The 15,952-nt window shown below is 38.5% G+C and overlaps 1 protein-coding gene across 1 annotated transcript; it reads right to left on the minus strand.

Moving 5' to 3' along the window:
* Positions 1 to 310: 310 nt before the first annotated feature.
* mst1 (macrophage stimulating 1) lies at positions 311 to 15,711 on the minus strand. Its single transcript, XM_031301544.2, has 18 exons — positions 15,434 to 15,711; positions 14,749 to 14,893; positions 13,755 to 13,870; positions 13,556 to 13,670; positions 12,453 to 12,589; positions 11,902 to 12,022; positions 11,648 to 11,766; positions 8,168 to 8,345; positions 6,893 to 7,023; positions 5,720 to 5,822; positions 5,060 to 5,196; positions 4,796 to 4,828; positions 4,581 to 4,695; positions 4,410 to 4,487; positions 4,005 to 4,151; positions 3,756 to 3,862; positions 3,313 to 3,452; positions 311 to 2,327 (listed from the first exon to the last, which is right to left on the minus strand). The coding sequence occupies exons 1-18, from the start codon at positions 15,651 to 15,653 to the stop codon at positions 2,166 to 2,168; spliced, it is 2,304 nt and encodes a 767-aa protein (XP_031157404.1). The 5' UTR covers positions 15,654 to 15,711; the 3' UTR covers positions 311 to 2,165.
* Between the last annotated feature and the right edge of the window lie 241 nt (positions 15,712 to 15,952).

A 15,952-nucleotide genomic window follows, 5' to 3' on the forward strand; every position in this document is an offset into this window, starting at 1 on the left:
ACAGAAATGTCTGAACCACAGTGAATATACATTCCAGGGACGGCTAATGCCAGATCACTCATGGAGTCATGTCAGGTGAGCGTGCTGGCATAGGACCAAAATATAAAGCTTTAAGTTAATAAGATAAAGCACAGGGATCCTTTTGAATGAGTTTTAGTGTAAATTCCATGATGTAATTCAGAAATTCACATATTAAATATCCTGTGAAACATGAATTACATTACATTACATTACATTGTGATAAAAATCATAATGAAATGTTGAATTCAAAGATAACACATTTTTCTCTCTCATTCAGCCTACACACAGACCATTACCATAAGATGCATAAAACAAAATAACAAAGAAACTATTTGCATATTTCTGTGGCATTTATTTCAAATTTATTTGGGTTTCCCAGAAGCTTTAAGCTTTAACAGTTGGTGAAAACCCATAGTCATATGTGAATTAGATTAGTCATCCACTATAAATATTACTAAATGAAAGTGAGCAGAATGACATTGAAATCATAACTGTCAACCTGCTATTTCCAAACGCTGTGTGCAGCAGGAGGATGATTGCTATCATTAGCTAAAGGGAACATCTTTTACATTTCAGTCCTATTTGTTCTGCAAAAGATAAAATGTCAGTATCTTCTGAAAAAAAATGTTGGTTTGAAAATGTCCAAGCAACAAAAAACAGAGAGCTAGAATGGGGAATAAGACAGAGAGAGAGGGGGGAGGGTTTGCATGAGAGAAATTGTGTGTGTGTGTGTGTGTGTGTGTGTGTGTGTGTGTGAGTTCAGTGGCCCTCTGCAGGCTGGTGTATCTGAGATTCGGTCAGACTCTGATCTTGAGGTTTATTTAAGCTGAATTCCGTGGGCTCATCAGGACCGGGTTACAAAAATCCTCCTATAGAAATAGAAAGAATGTGCAGCGCATACAGTTCTGCATAAGGCACAAAGGCATGTCTTTAGAGGTGGGGGCAGGCATCAAAAGACAGAGGAGAGGCGGGATTTCTTTAGAGGCTGGGGGCAAAGAAGGTATTTCAGAGCTCCATTCAATGCCAGGGAGAGGAGGGGAGGCGTACAGTTTTGTAGTAAAGGGTGCATTTCCAGGGGATGTTAGAAACTTAACACACACACACACACACAGACACAGACACACACACACACACACACACACACACACACACACACACACACACACACACACACACACACACCTTATTGGGAGTCACTTACTCTCAGTTATTCTCCTCTGCTACAATTAGTTTTTGCCCCTGCATTCTTTTTTGGGTGAATAAATAACAAAAATTGACAACACTTTACTTTAAGTCCACACATTTAGCATTTATAAGCAGTATATACACATTTAATAAATGGTTGATAATTCACTATAAAGTTGCTGTGCAAGTGCGAGTCTAAGCAGTGTTTATTATTGTATTTGTGAAAAACTATGACTCCTCCTGTGGGCTCCCATAAGTGATGGCTGCTGTACATGATGCATGAAAATATAGTAAAAACACAGTTGTAATAATGTAAAAAATGTCAGTCATGTCAAACATGAAGAAGAAGGAGGAGTTAAAATTGTTGACAAATACTGCTCGTTATTATTTACCACTTACAAATGTCTTTATATCTACTTACCCCTACATTATAGTTTAAATGTTTACATAGACTATTTCTTATGAATGAATAAAGAGGGGGACTCTGAGGGGAAAGTGTTGCCCAAAATGTGTAGAAATGTACTTACTTTTAATAATACTTACTACATTTTAATGATAAATCTTCTCTGCATTGTTTGGCATCTCAGCATACATGATTATGTTTTGGGAATGTAAATGTTTTCTGCTTATTGTTTAAATGCCCCCACTGGTGCACCTAAAGTTAGTTACTCTGGCTGAAAAGATTCACTAAATATAAATGCACATAGAAATTAATTGCAGATATACTGTAACAAATTACTGTGCTGTCTTTGCATTTTCTCCATGTGTGAGTCTGAATGAGTCTTCTTTATGATATAGTAACGTTGTAACTTCTGACTATACATTTTAACGTATTATTTAAAATGTTTTAATGTAAAAGATATATGAGAAGAAAGAAATGTATACGGTAAGTGAATAAATGGTCTTGAGGTCTTTGACAGTGGATTTGATCAGTCCCTGTTGGAGGGCAGTCTCTGTCTCTAAGCCATCTCCATGACCTTCTTGATCCAGTCCACGTAGACAGAGACACGGATGAAGATGTTGGGCTGCCCCGGGTGTCCGCAGCGCCTCATGGGGATAATCACACCCTCGAGTACCCAGCAATCCCTGTTCTGACACGCCAGAGGGCCGCCGTAGTCTCTCTGCAGACACACAGGAACAACACTCTGGAGTCATTATTTGTCTGTGTTATGACTGACTGTCACTGCTGAGGTTGGAAACATCTTGCAGTCACATTTTGTCCAGTCCACCTCCATTATCCAAATAGTAAATGTGTTTGATTTATAGGAACATAAATAGCTGTATGCTCTTTACTTCAAGTGATTTTCATCATCAAAAGATTTTCTTCACCATCAGTATTTGAAGTGTTAATTCTCAGCGCTTAATGGTGTTATGTTTGCTCCTTAAAATGAGTTGTTTGACATTTTGGGGAATACGCTTATTTGCTTTCTTGCCGAGAATTATATTAGAAGATTGATACCATTAAAGCTATACATCCAGCAGCCAGTTAGCTTAGCTTAGCATAAAAACTGAAAACAGCTAGGCCCGCTAAGGTAAAAAAAATGCACAAGGTAAAAAAAAAATGCACTCAAATCTCGAAGGTTCACAGGCACACAGCCCCCTTTAAAATCACAAATTGTTTTTACAGTTCAGTTTTTGTACGAATTAAACAAAGGAGCCGAGCTTTAGAGGTGCTGGGAGGAGGATTTCGTTACCTTTGGACAGAGCCAGACTCGCCGTGCTAAGCTAACTGGCTATAGGTTCTAGCTTCATATTTAGCATACAAGCATGAGAGTATGGTATACATCTTTTCATCTAACTCTCAACAAGAAAATGAGTGTATTTCCCAAAATGTCAAACTATTCGTTTAATGCCACTGCACACTGCAGTAAATGTCAAAGAAAATTGTCCGTTTTGTCATGGGACCTAGATGTATACCATATTAACCGCAGTGCATCTCTACTGAAAACTATCTAATAAAGGCAAAATGCAACAATAAAAATACAAAGGAAATCTTACAAAAGAAAATAGTGAATGAAGAAACTCTGCTGCAGCTCCAAGGTGAAAACATATTCTATTCAACATGGATAATAAAGTTTTAATACTGCAAATTGCATGGACACCTACCTCACAGGCGCCCACCCCGCCCTGGAAAGAGCTGGTGCACATCTCATTTTCACGAACACGACCTCTGAAGTATTTGTTGCATTCCTTGTTACTAAGAACTGGTATGTGGGCCACGTTGAGGACAGTCTCATCTCCAGTCCCTTCAAAAACAGCGAGAAGAAGGAATGAGTTAGCAGCCAATGTGTTTAGAGAGATGTAGAAAAGAAAAAAGGAAGGTAGACAGATGTTGAATGGTTCTGGAAATAGCAACACCATCTGTTGCTCAATGGTCTGAATAGCGCTCTCATTTAGATGCAACATTACTTCAAGGGCAGAAACAAGATGCTTGTTCTAAGGAAGTCATCTATTATCAATTACTGCAATTGAAGCATATAGTAGTGGAATGAAGCGCAGCATGTAGTTAATTCAGTGTAAATTTATCATTTCCAAAGGATTATACTTGCCTCTTGTCTCACCCCATCCTGCGATCTCACAAGTCGTCCCCTCAGCTACAATGTAGCGCTCAGGAGGGAGGCAGATTTGAGAGATACGCTCATTAAACTGGGCCGGGCTACAGAAAGAAGAGATAGGCAGAGGAAATTATTGGAATGTGTGTGTGCGTGTGTGAGTGTGTATGTGTGTGTGTGTGTGTGTGTGTGTGTGTGTGTGTGTGTGTGTGTGTGTGCCTGCTGGGGGCACTTGACAGTACACACTGTTCCAGTTGTAGCATGACTAGCTGAGACTCTGAGGGTCCGCAGACGATCTTGGTCAGAGGGATGGTTTGCACGCCAGGCTCTTCTTCTTGTGGATCACGATACAGTGTTCCCATCTTGGCCGAGTACCCAGGCAGGTCAACGTAACTGTGCACACATGCAGATAAGCAAAGTACAACTCTTTTTAGTTCATGTCTTATCTTGATATATCCCTAAGCCGAGCAATTTAATACCGCTCTTCCATAAAGGACTTGCAAGAGACATTTTAAACAAGACTAAGAGTCTGCAGCCATGCTAGCAGTTCTGTGAGCAGTGCTTTGAGTTAAATGCTAATATGTTCACAATAACAATTCTAACAGCCAGCTGATTGGCTGTGCTCCAAAAACTTTAAAATAAATAGTTTACCAGGAGGAGAAACACTGCTTGGTGCTGATCACCCATCTGGGGTTAACCAGGGATCCTCCACAGAAATGGTTGCCTCTCCTGCATACAAGAGGTCAGAGTTTACACTCAGCACAGCAGAGTGTATTTTACGTGTTCATTGCCAGCTTCAACACCATCCGCTCTCAGTCTCACCTGTCTCTGAGGCTCACTGTCCACGGCGAGTTCCCAGGAATCCCATTCACGATACGCAACCTCGACCTCTGGAAGCGGTCCTCTCTCTTCCCGCACTCACTGAACTCCACTTTCTCTGCGTTCACAAAAAGGTGACACATTATTGAAAAAAAAAATAACAAAAAAACACATGAGAAGGCTTGTTGTTGTTGCTTCATATTCATTCAGAAACTAACCTACTGGTTCAGTCATTGACACTTTCTCTCCAGCTGGTTGAAAACAACAAAAAACAGATGAATTGTTAGAGTCAGAAAACAGAAGCTCTGGATGAATTGCCAAACTCACACGCATAACCAACACCACTGCCAGAATAATTGTTGCCAAGCCGCTTCACTGAACTGGCCTGAGTGTGTATGTGATTGTATGTTGTTACTTTGTATGTGTGTACTGTTATCTGATGTGTACAGTGCTGTGGAAAATAAAGTCTGAAGTCTATGTACCACACTGTTTGATGGCACAGTAGTCAAACTCAGTTTTGGGGTCGGTGGTGTAGCACCAGGGTCCGTGCTGGTCCCCATCTGGGTTACGACAGTAGTTCTCTGTCAGATTGGCCTCAGGATGCGTCCTTGGGTTTCTCCTGGAAAATCATAGTGATAAGTACTATCATACTACATACTAACTGTATACATTATGTACTATATACTTATTTTTACAGATCTATTTTTGTAGGATGAAACATAACACAACATATTACCTGTTATAGCTGATTTGAAACAGATGTACATTAAATGTAACCGTTATTTTTGTTTTGTGGGGTGTTCTTGGAGCTGTTTCACCACCATCAACAATTAGTTTAAAATTTTCCATCTGTGAGAAACTCCTTTATTTCTATGCATTGCATTGTGGGAAAGTATTGTCCTTTTTTTGTCTGTATACTGACTGTTTTGAGTATACTTAATTTAGACACTTTTCTTGTTTGAATACACAACATACTCAACACCTGCTTAGAATTATAATGCAGTTTGGATTTTGGACACAGCTTCAATACAAAGGCCACAAGCAGGGCCCGTTCCATTCTTTCATGTCCACAAATGCGTACTGACTGTTTCTTTTGGATAATAAAATCATTGGTCTTTGTAACACTTAAATGATCATCATACTTGGTCTGGTGAGGTGTGTTGACGTTCCATTTCTGGCAGGTGATCCCCTTACGAGTTTTGCGGACCATGCCTCTGTAGTTTTTTCCATTTTCGTGGTAGCAATCTGAAGAAAAAATACAAATAGTTATTATGACAGTTACCTTGATGAATCATAACAGTGAAAGTGTTAAAAAAAGTTGTAAAATTTGGATACAACAGCGAAACTGCCTGTTCTCATGCAGGGCCATAGCTACCGTTGCGCACAATGAGGTAATATACTAACTATTTTAGGGGGGATTTGGGGGTTTTACATTCCAAAAACTTAGACATGGTGGACACAATGTACACTGATTATATACAGTTGTATTTTTTTTTTACTTAATACATTACTACTCTAAGGCAGAAAGAACAAACTCTAACTCTAAGAACAAACAAAGAAACAAACAAATAAATAAATAAAGGATTCTGTATTTCCCTATCAAAATTGTATTCTTCAAAACTGTATTTAGATCTCAAAGTGGGACCATGTAACTTTTGACAACAACATGATAATGGTACATGCAAATCATAGTATTGGTTGAGTATCGGTTGCCTAAGAATAAATCGGCTAAAATTAGCAAATATTAGCCATCCGACATACCGGACCAACTAAGGCTGTAGCAGCGAAACCATTTAGTGTATTGAATTGACCAAAGGTGCATTTTATTGCTGACAAATTTAACTTTTCATTTGTGAGTTACGAAGAGTGGCTTTAATGTGTTTCAGTTATAACATACAGTACACTGAATAAATAAACTTTGTAAGAGAAGAAACAGAGATAGAGACTATTATCAGGGGCAGGGAGCACAAAATTCTGGGCCCTGTAGAAAGGCATTCTCTATGGGCCCCTCCCTGCATCCACAGCTATTTATTCTAGCATCTTTTTGAACCCTCCTCACATGAGGGCCCTGGGTACTCAGTCCCGTTTCCACCCCTAGTCCGACACCCCTGATTAGGAGTTATTAGGGGTTGCACTGGAAGGAATTTGGATTCATGACCTCAGTGTTTCTACAATCATGGTTGCAGCCCTGCATGTCATCGTGTAAATAGGATGCAGTCTTAGTGCCTTTACAACATCATCTTTATCCATTACAGTTGACAGTAAACTAAAACTGAATTCATCATTTTGCTCAAATCTGAATCAAGAAGTCGCACCTTCAGCCTCTATGTCGTCCGCACAGCGTTTGATCTGTAAGCAAAGAGCAGTCCTCATCTCTGGCACCGATGTGAAGCACCAGGGAGCCTCCGACCCATCTGGGTTACGACAGTAGTTCTCCTCCAAACCCCTGGATGAGATGTAGCACACAGTCAGGTAGAATGGCTTTGGTTTGGTTTTATTGTGGCATATAACAACCTATACACACACAACACCAATTTCCACACGATCACTTAAAAAACAAACATGCATAATGAACAAAATAAAACAACCCATAAACAGCATTTAAAACAAAGTGTTATGCATAAAACTGAAGCATGACACGATATAAAAACACTAAAAGATCAAATAACTCTGGCCTGAGAACAGCTTACCTTGTCTGGTAACTTGTTCCAAATTTTAGATTTAGATCAAAAACTACCATACAGTATCTTTGAATTGAATTTTATGGCAAGTTTTATACCCATGCTGGTATCTGGTATGCTCAAACATCTGTTAATAGTCAGGTACCTGACCATTTAGGCATTTATAAACATCACTTTTTGCAAGATACAGAACCCTGTTAGCAACGATTAACCACTGTAGTGATTTAAAATGTCTTGTTCTTAAAAGGGTTCTTTTAGTATAATCAAATATATTTTGTACAATCTTTAAGCAGGCTTGTCGTTGTTTAAAACACCATTATTAAATGCATAGTTCATTCTTGACTGTACTAAGGCCACACGTCATTTTTTTTTCTTCTATTTAAAAATGTACAGGTATTACAATAATAATGTCCACTGTCTCATCACTATGCGTTAAGTCACCTGTTACACAAACATACTGTACTGTATCTACTTGGCCTGTTTAATGTTAATTTTCAGAGATATAAGATTTTACCGAAATAACATACTAATAACATCAAACACTTGTAACTTCTACTATCAATGGATGATTCAAACGCCCGTAATCGATTTAGGCATGATGAATGATTACCACATTACAAATATGCTTAATATTCATTTCACATCCATTTTGCCACTGAGATTGCGACTTGCTTCTTACTCTGGAGTTGCTGACCATTTATCATCTACTGTCAACTGTCAGCAGAGATATAAAATTGCAAGAAATTTCACTGCAGTGACATCTTGATATTAATATTCATGTCTGAAGCAAATAGAGCACTTTCAAACTAATGAGCACCATGAGTGCAAAAAATAACCCCAAAGTACTTTCAAACACACTCAACGTCTTCTTCTCTCCTGCATCATGCTGTATGTTGTATATGTACTTACTTGCATTCGTATGTGTTTGGGTAGAAGGGATGCTCATGAGGGTGTTGGGCATCCCACCGCTGACAAGGGATACCTGATGTTGTCTCGTTGACTTTACCGCGGTAATCCTCCCCGCGGCCTCGGAAACAGTTGGTCTGTTGCTGGCTGGAGCGCTGGCGTTTCTCGACCCGCACCTCAGCTGGAAGGTAAGAGGAAGTTGAAGAAGAAATAAACTGGTGTTACAGGTGGACTACACAGAGGTGAGGTTAGTTAACTTACACTTGAAGCAGGGGCAATTCTAGGATCAGACCTTTAGAGGGGCTCAGCCCCTAATGAGAATGTGACACAGATACAGTGCCTTGCAAAAGTGTTAACCCCCCCTGCTAAATCAGTCATTTCACTGAATAACAATGAATATATGTATTTATTATTATAATAGAGAATAAATGCAATACATATGAAAAACTACAAACGTCCCTTTATGGACTACCAGAATCAAATGAAATGATAATGAGGTGTAAACAATAAATACATAAAAAATACAACTTTCCTTGACTAGGTTACACGTGCAAAGCATTGGCGACAGCGACACAGGATAATAAACCTGTTTCAAGCCCTTTGAACCTGTAATTGTTTGTCCTCTGCCACTAACACACAAGTTCGTAAACTCTTACTTAAAGCACTAAAATTAATTTAAAAAAAAATAATAAATTAGATTTTTTTATTATAATTTTTAGGGGAGCTGAGATGAAATTTAGGGGGGCTTGAACCTCCCTAAAAAGGATCTAAAATCGGCACTGACTTGAAGTATTATCCTTTTCATGATGGGGGATGAATCTATTTGGATCAGCTCATCTCCAAAGAAAGTGCTCAGGAGGTCTGGCTTTGCCTATTTTCCTTTTTCATTATGGGACATTCAACATTCAGAAGTTAATCCACTGGTTGGAAGACAAACCAATTGCAGGAAAGGCAATTCAAGTTCTCATCATGCCATCACCACCTGGGCTCAGCAGATTGTGCTGCCTTGACCCTTCTTGCCCCTTAGCAATAGTTTGATTTCAATTATAACAGTTAATCACTCAACAAAATTATGGGCTGCAAGGAACTTTCAACCTTTCCCCATTAAGTCAAATGCCTCCTGTACAGACTGTATTTACTCTTTGAAAAAGGGATTATATCAATCCATAATCTATACATAGAAGATACATTTGCATCTTTCTCTCCATTATCCCACATCTAAAAGACATTTCATTAATTTCCAGACAAGCCCATAAAGTCAAATGTCGAACCATATCCTTAAATGTAATTCAGATGAGCTCATTATGAGCTCATTAACAACATTAATCCACTAAAAACAAAATTTAAAAATAGCCTGGGACTCTGATCTTGGAGTAGTTTTAACAGACGACCAATGGGACTCTGTCTAAGGCCTGATGCACATGTCTGCTAAACATGGCTTCAAAGAACTGAAAGTGGTACACAATTAATTTTAATAATGCTAGATTGGCACATATTTATCCAAACAATGAGCCGTTATGCACTTAATGTATAGAGGTCAGCCAGCAGACTTAATGCACATGTTCTGGCTGTGTCTGAATCTCTTCACCTTCTGAATAAGTATTCCTAAAGCTTTTAGATGTTTGAAACCCAGTTTGACCCAGACCCAGTCTGTGCACTCTTTGGTTTAACATCAAACCAAATAAAGCCTTTCAATTTGTCAATATATGTGATGAATAGTGCTTCTTTGTAGCTGGAGAATGAGTAGGTAAATTAAAGTCAAATATAAAGGTTTTGTATTTTTTAATCTTATATGAGAAAAACTTTGAAAATCAATAAAATATATTTACAAAAAAATGTATCTCCTTTTTTTGTGACATTGAGAAGATTAAGTCAGGTATTTTATTTATTTTTTCAGCTCATTTTTTAAAACCAGGAATGAATTGTCAGATTTAAAGTGACATCTCCCCCAATTGTCTGTTGCAGATACAAAAACTGAATAAATACACTGGATTAAAGAAGAGGCTAACTTCTTTCTCTTCTTATAAAAACACCAAAATAAAAATAAAACTACGTGATGTTTTGTTTTCTATCTTTTTGTTAATCTATGATGAAGTTGAGAATTGATTTTGATCAGTTTATTTTTTATTATTTTTATTTTTTTTGGGGGGCTTTTCCTTTATGTGATAGTGACAGTGGATAGACAGGAAAGGTGGGAGAGAGATGGGGGATGACACGCAGCAAAGGGCTGCAGGTTGGACTCGAACCCGGGTCGCTGCAAAGGACTCAGCCTACATGGGATGCATACTCTTACTGGGTGAGCTAGAGGTCGCCCCAGATCAGTTTCGTTTTTTGACTCAATACTGCCTGCACCCACAAGATGGTGCTATCTTATAGATTGTCGGCCCCAGTGATCTCTGTCCTCAGCAGAAATGCCAACGTTGCCAGTGTCCTCTTGCACAGCTGGATGTCGAAATTCTGGAGAAAACAATGATACCCTGTTTGGCTTTATTTATTTAATTACCTACTGAAGCTAAAAGATCAGTGTGTCATTTATTATATTTGACATAATCCCAACTTCAAAATAGTCAGTATCAGACAGAAAAATAAGCTTAAAAAGTATACATTTTTAATGTATAATTCTATATTAAACAAACCACATTGAAAAAGTACAAAACACCTATTACCGTCTGTCATCTTTACATTTTTTATGTATATTTGTAAAACAATAGTACTTCTACCACTCCCACTAATCCTAATGAAAAACTCACAGAAACTAAATGAATATATAAACCAGCCATATAAAGACGAATAACATTCTAATTGTAATTCACCTTTAATTAACCTGAAACCATGCGTGACTCCCTGACAAACATTTGCAAACTTTAGGCACCTTTCCTTTTAAATCAAAGAAAATCATTGGGGCAATTGTGAAATGTCTCACAATTTAGGAAGTAATTTGCACAAACACCAAAAAGGTTATTTTTCTAAATTTAATTACAGCAACTTAATGAGACTCTCTAATACCACTGTGTCTCCTAACGCCGCAGGAATCAACTCAATTTAGCTCATGTCTCCTTGATTGTGCCAGAGGGCAAAATCATTCAAAACAGAAGAAACAAGCTAAAAGGTCTTAAGAAAAGATGGATACAAAACAGTACTATTTAGGGCTGCAGCTAATGATTATTTTCATCATCGATTCATCTTCCAATTACTTTCTCAATTAATCATCACAAAATAGTGTAACATTTATATAATTTCCCAGAGTTCAAGATGCAAATTTCTTGTTTTGTCCAACTTCTATTCAAAAACCCAGATATATTCAGTTTACTATCATATAAGATGAAGAAAAGCAACAAATCTTCAGAAGATGGGCATATTTGCTAAAAAAAAAAAAAAAAAAAAGAAAGAAAAAAAAAGAAATCTTTCAATCAACTAATCATCCATCTTTAATCTTATCAGGAGTATTTCTAATAGTGTTACTATTGAAAAGCATCAACTTACTGCACTTGCTGATCTCACAGTTCTCCCTCTCCACCTCAGTGTCTGTGGTGTAACACCAGGGCACCGGAGAGGCGTCAGGGTTACGGCAGTAGTTGTCATCTAAACTCTTATCAGGATACCTACAAGAATTCATAAATATGTTTTATGACCACAGTGACAAACATAAGACTTAAACAGTTTAGAACACACCAGTTTACATGATTAATTAATTAGGCACACAACATGAAAATGTATAGTGGTGAATATTCAGGTACTTCTCAGGCTGGTAGATGTGTTGGTGAGGGTACTGCTGGTCCCATCTCTGACACTCTTTTCCACTCACAGTGTGGTCAACTTGCCCTCTGTAGTCCTCTCCATTACATGTGATACATACCTCTGCAAACAAAACCACAAACACAGCTGCACGGTGGAAAAAAAACATCACCCAAACAGAAACATTTTATTTTACAGGTCCTGATAGGAGCTGGATATAATTGTAATTTCTTAGGAAGGCTCCTGGATAATAACTACTAACTACGGGGAAAATGGTGTTCTTGGAGTTCTTTAAGGAAATTCAACTGCTTATAAACTGTACACAACTATGGAACTACACATTGATTTCCCCAAATCTTTCCTTGAAAAACTCAAAGTAAAGAGCGAATAATTGTTTAGAGCCATTTCCCTGATGATTAGTTCCAACTTATGCAGTTTGTTCCAAGAAACTTTCTAGAAAATGTTGAGATGTTTCAGGACCAGTAAATAAAGCGTTTCCCAACACATGCCGTTATATAAAGCATGGTGATGTATGGACATGTATGGGATATACCATCTTTGCACTGGGGGATGTTGCAGCTTTCATAACGGCGCTCAGGGTCGGTGGTGTAGCACCACGGACCGATTCGATCCCCATCTGGATTCCTGCAGTAGTTCAGCTCCAGACCGTTGGTAGCTGTGGGAGTCCACCTGAGACGGACAGAGAGTTTCACAGTGAGTGATGGGCTGTTTCAGTTATTATGCAGTGCAGTCAAAATGTTTTAGGACAGTGTCACATTTGTTTCTTTTATGAGCTCCATACTCCCGGCATTGGATTGGATATGTACCATGTTAAAGTGCAGCTTTGATTTAAGGGTACATCAGATCAATAATGTGGGAGTTGGAGGCATTTTTTAAACACAGTCCCCCAATTTTAGAGGACAGAAGGTAATTAGACAAATTAATATGAACTTAAAGCTGTAGCCTATGAATTGGATTTTTTTAGCCACTTGGCAGGGGAAGAATTCTACCACAAGCTAAAAAAACCACACACTACTGACATTTGTTGAAAAACAGCTGCCAATTGCGGTTGGAAACAAGGTCGATGAGAGTAAAGTATATGAACCATAAAACCAAAACAATGCACTAAAAGAGGCTGAAAAGCTCCATACAGCTGTATGTACGAGTGACCACTTTCACATCACATGCTGTTATTTAAATCAGCTGTCCAAAAATATTGATTTGTGGAGCTGTAAATAATGTCTACAACCAATTAACATCAACAGACACTGAGTTTCTTCTCTGCCAGGCCTGTACTGCAGCCATCTTTACTTCCAGCTTTTTTTGTTGTTGCTTTCAGTCCTTTTTTTATCTAGTGAAACACACCAACAGTTGGATTGAGGTCAGGTTGAAAACATTGAACTGTTTCGCCATAAAACATGTCTTGTTTGGCTTGTCTGTATGTTTAGGATCTCCGACCTGCGGCATGGTTCTAAAGTTGGAGGATTATGTATAAAAAGGGCAACGAGTCCTTCACTGTTCACACAATGGATGTTAGCACCTTCAATTGCCTAAATATCATCTGTTTAACCTCATAATCGTTCTGTTACTTTAAATCCAATGTGCCTGATTACTCTATGAAAAACTAAAGCCTCTAAATTGATGAATCCGTCTCACCTGTGATCGTGAGGAAACTTGGACCACCATTGTTGGCAGTTGAGCCCGCTTCTTGTGGTGAAGACTTTCCCTCTGTAGTCTTCTCCTTTACCCACGATGCACTTTCTGACATAGACTTCATAATAAAAACAAACCATTCAAACAACTCCAGAACTTATCCGTCACCTTGATCTCTTTAACATCACACAATGAGTCTTACCCTTCTTCTCATAAAGGTCACAGTTGACGTTCCTCTTCACCTCGGCGTTGCTCCCGTCACCCACCCAGGGCAGATGTTTACAGGAGACAGTCGGACGGGTCTCATAGTTGAACGCTCTGGTGTTGAGGGATATTTTCAGGTCAAAGCTTTGTACATTGACGGATACAAACGTACAATAAGGTATACCGATGAAAGGGTTTTTTTTTAATCAAAAATCACTTTGTTGAGAAATTGATCGGTGTGCTTTTAAGATCATTAATAGCACATTATAATGCAGAAATAACAAGATCTCTGGGGTTACCAAATTTAAACGGACAAGAGTCTGGTTAACTTAGTCTCATTTTCACAGTGATGGCCATCATTTTTGTCAGCAATAATAACATCAATTGCTCCGTTCTTGATACATGCTGACAAGAGACACATCAGGGTTGTTTGTCTGACTGTCTGATCAACGTTATCATTACCGATAGATGTAATGGTCAAAACTATCCCAGGATGTAATAGACCAAAATGATCCTTTAAGTTAATAGATTGGTACCCTTTAAATATTCAGTAAGGACTTTTTCCCTTGACTATCCAACATATTATTAGCAAATATAATGATAGGCTTACTGGCCTATAGGTAAGGTAATCAGTAAGATGGCCATCCACAGGTACAGTTCATCCCAAATGATTTACTGTGCCATATGTATGTTTAACATTAAAACATGATTTATAAAATGATGCCAACTATTATTATTTTAATAGCATATTTTACATATTTTACTACTAATTTTACAATATGTAGTAGGGGGTACCTGATCCGCATCTCTTCCAGTTAAGGGGTCCTTGGCTTAAAAAACGTTGAAGACCCCTGCTGTAAGCCATCAAGTTCACAGGTCTAACACAATATCAAGTAACAACTAATAACCCTGTTCTACTTATGGCCTTGCTGGAAGAAAAAGGTTGCCTTGAGATGCTTACGACCTGCTGTGTTAGAGTAAAGGTTGGATACCTGCAGTCCAGAGACTGTGAGCAGCGTGTGGCACAGTCCTCCAGGTTCAGGCCTGGTAACATCAACACTCGAGCTGAGTTCCAGGGTGTGGGAACCAGCTCTCTGCCCTCTGACCGCTGGAAGTCATTCAGTGGACTGCGGTAGCCTGTTTATGCAGAACAGAAGAATAAAACTCAGCTGACTGGCTGGACTGTATTTCTATCTGTTTAGTCCAGGCTTGAACTGGAGTGCAGCTGCTCACTGGTACCAACCAACTGCAACATGTGGGCACGAGTCTGCACACATATAACCTTTGGAGCAGGACTCTGCTGGTTTGTGAGACCAGAGACCAGAAAAGGCTTTAAACAGCAACTCAGTACACATCTGGTCACTGAAACAGAACACTACTACTACTGCAACTATTACTAGGATACATTCATGCAGTGTTAATAGGTATGACACAATAATCCTAGTCGTCACAAAAATATTAAATTTAAAATAACTAGTTGTGTTTTGGGGATTTTTTATTTTGTAGTTTAAACATTTAAACCAACATACAGAGACAGTTACTAAACAGGCATTTACTCTTAATCTTATCGAAAAATACAGTTGCCAAAAAGTTTAACTCCTCAGAACAACACAGACAATTACATAACTATGAGTCATTTTATAATTAAAGACAACAAGGATCATAAAATGTTCTTACCAGTGGCCAGTCCGAGCGTCAGGAGAATGAAGGGCAGCAACAGTTTCATTGTTTGTGGTCTGTGGACGATAAAGACAGTTTTATAACACTGGATGGAAGTCAGGTTGAGATCTCTGCTCTGAAGTCCTTCTGGGGGATTAAACATCTGGTCACAGGTCGACCTGAGAAAATAATCCTCAAAAAACTTCAGTAGGGTGTTAGAAATCCACGCAGAAAACATTCAACACTGACTGACTTGAACACAACCTCCCACACGCGGACACTGAGCCCTTTACTCAAACAGAGGCCAAATCCCAAAACACAGCCAATCAATACTGCGTATTAATCATTAATGAAGAGTGGCACATCAGTCTTTGTTCATGCACTTTTTCATGATAGTCAAATATGCACTCCGACAACAATGTACCTAACGAATAAACCAAATAACTTGGGGGAAAAAACCTACAGAATTGTTTTTTAAATTGCTAATAATAAGAATAAAAGCATTTCCCATTACAAACGCTAGACGTCAGTAGAACA

The sequence above is a fragment of the Sander lucioperca genome, chromosome 6 (genome assembly GCF_008315115.2).
Source record: "Sander lucioperca isolate FBNREF2018 chromosome 6, SLUC_FBN_1.2, whole genome shotgun sequence".
Lineage (NCBI taxonomy): Eukaryota > Metazoa > Chordata > Actinopteri > Perciformes > Percidae > Sander > Sander lucioperca.

What these genes read in the sequence shown, in the direction of transcription:
- mst1 (XM_031301544.2), bottom strand. Translation starts at nt 15,653, where the DNA reads ATGTTTTCTGCGTGGATTTCTAACACCCTACTGAAGTTTTTTGAGGAT. An exon ending in GACGCTCGGACTGGCCACTG is followed by an intron (nt 14,894 to 15,433) that starts GTAAGAACATTT and finishes CTGCATAAACAG; the next exon opens with GCTACCGCAGTCCACTGAAT. An exon ending in CCAAACACATACGAATGCAA is followed by an intron (nt 7,024 to 8,167) that starts GTAAGTACATAT and finishes CATCTCATCCAG; the next exon opens with GGGTTTGGAGGAGAACTACT.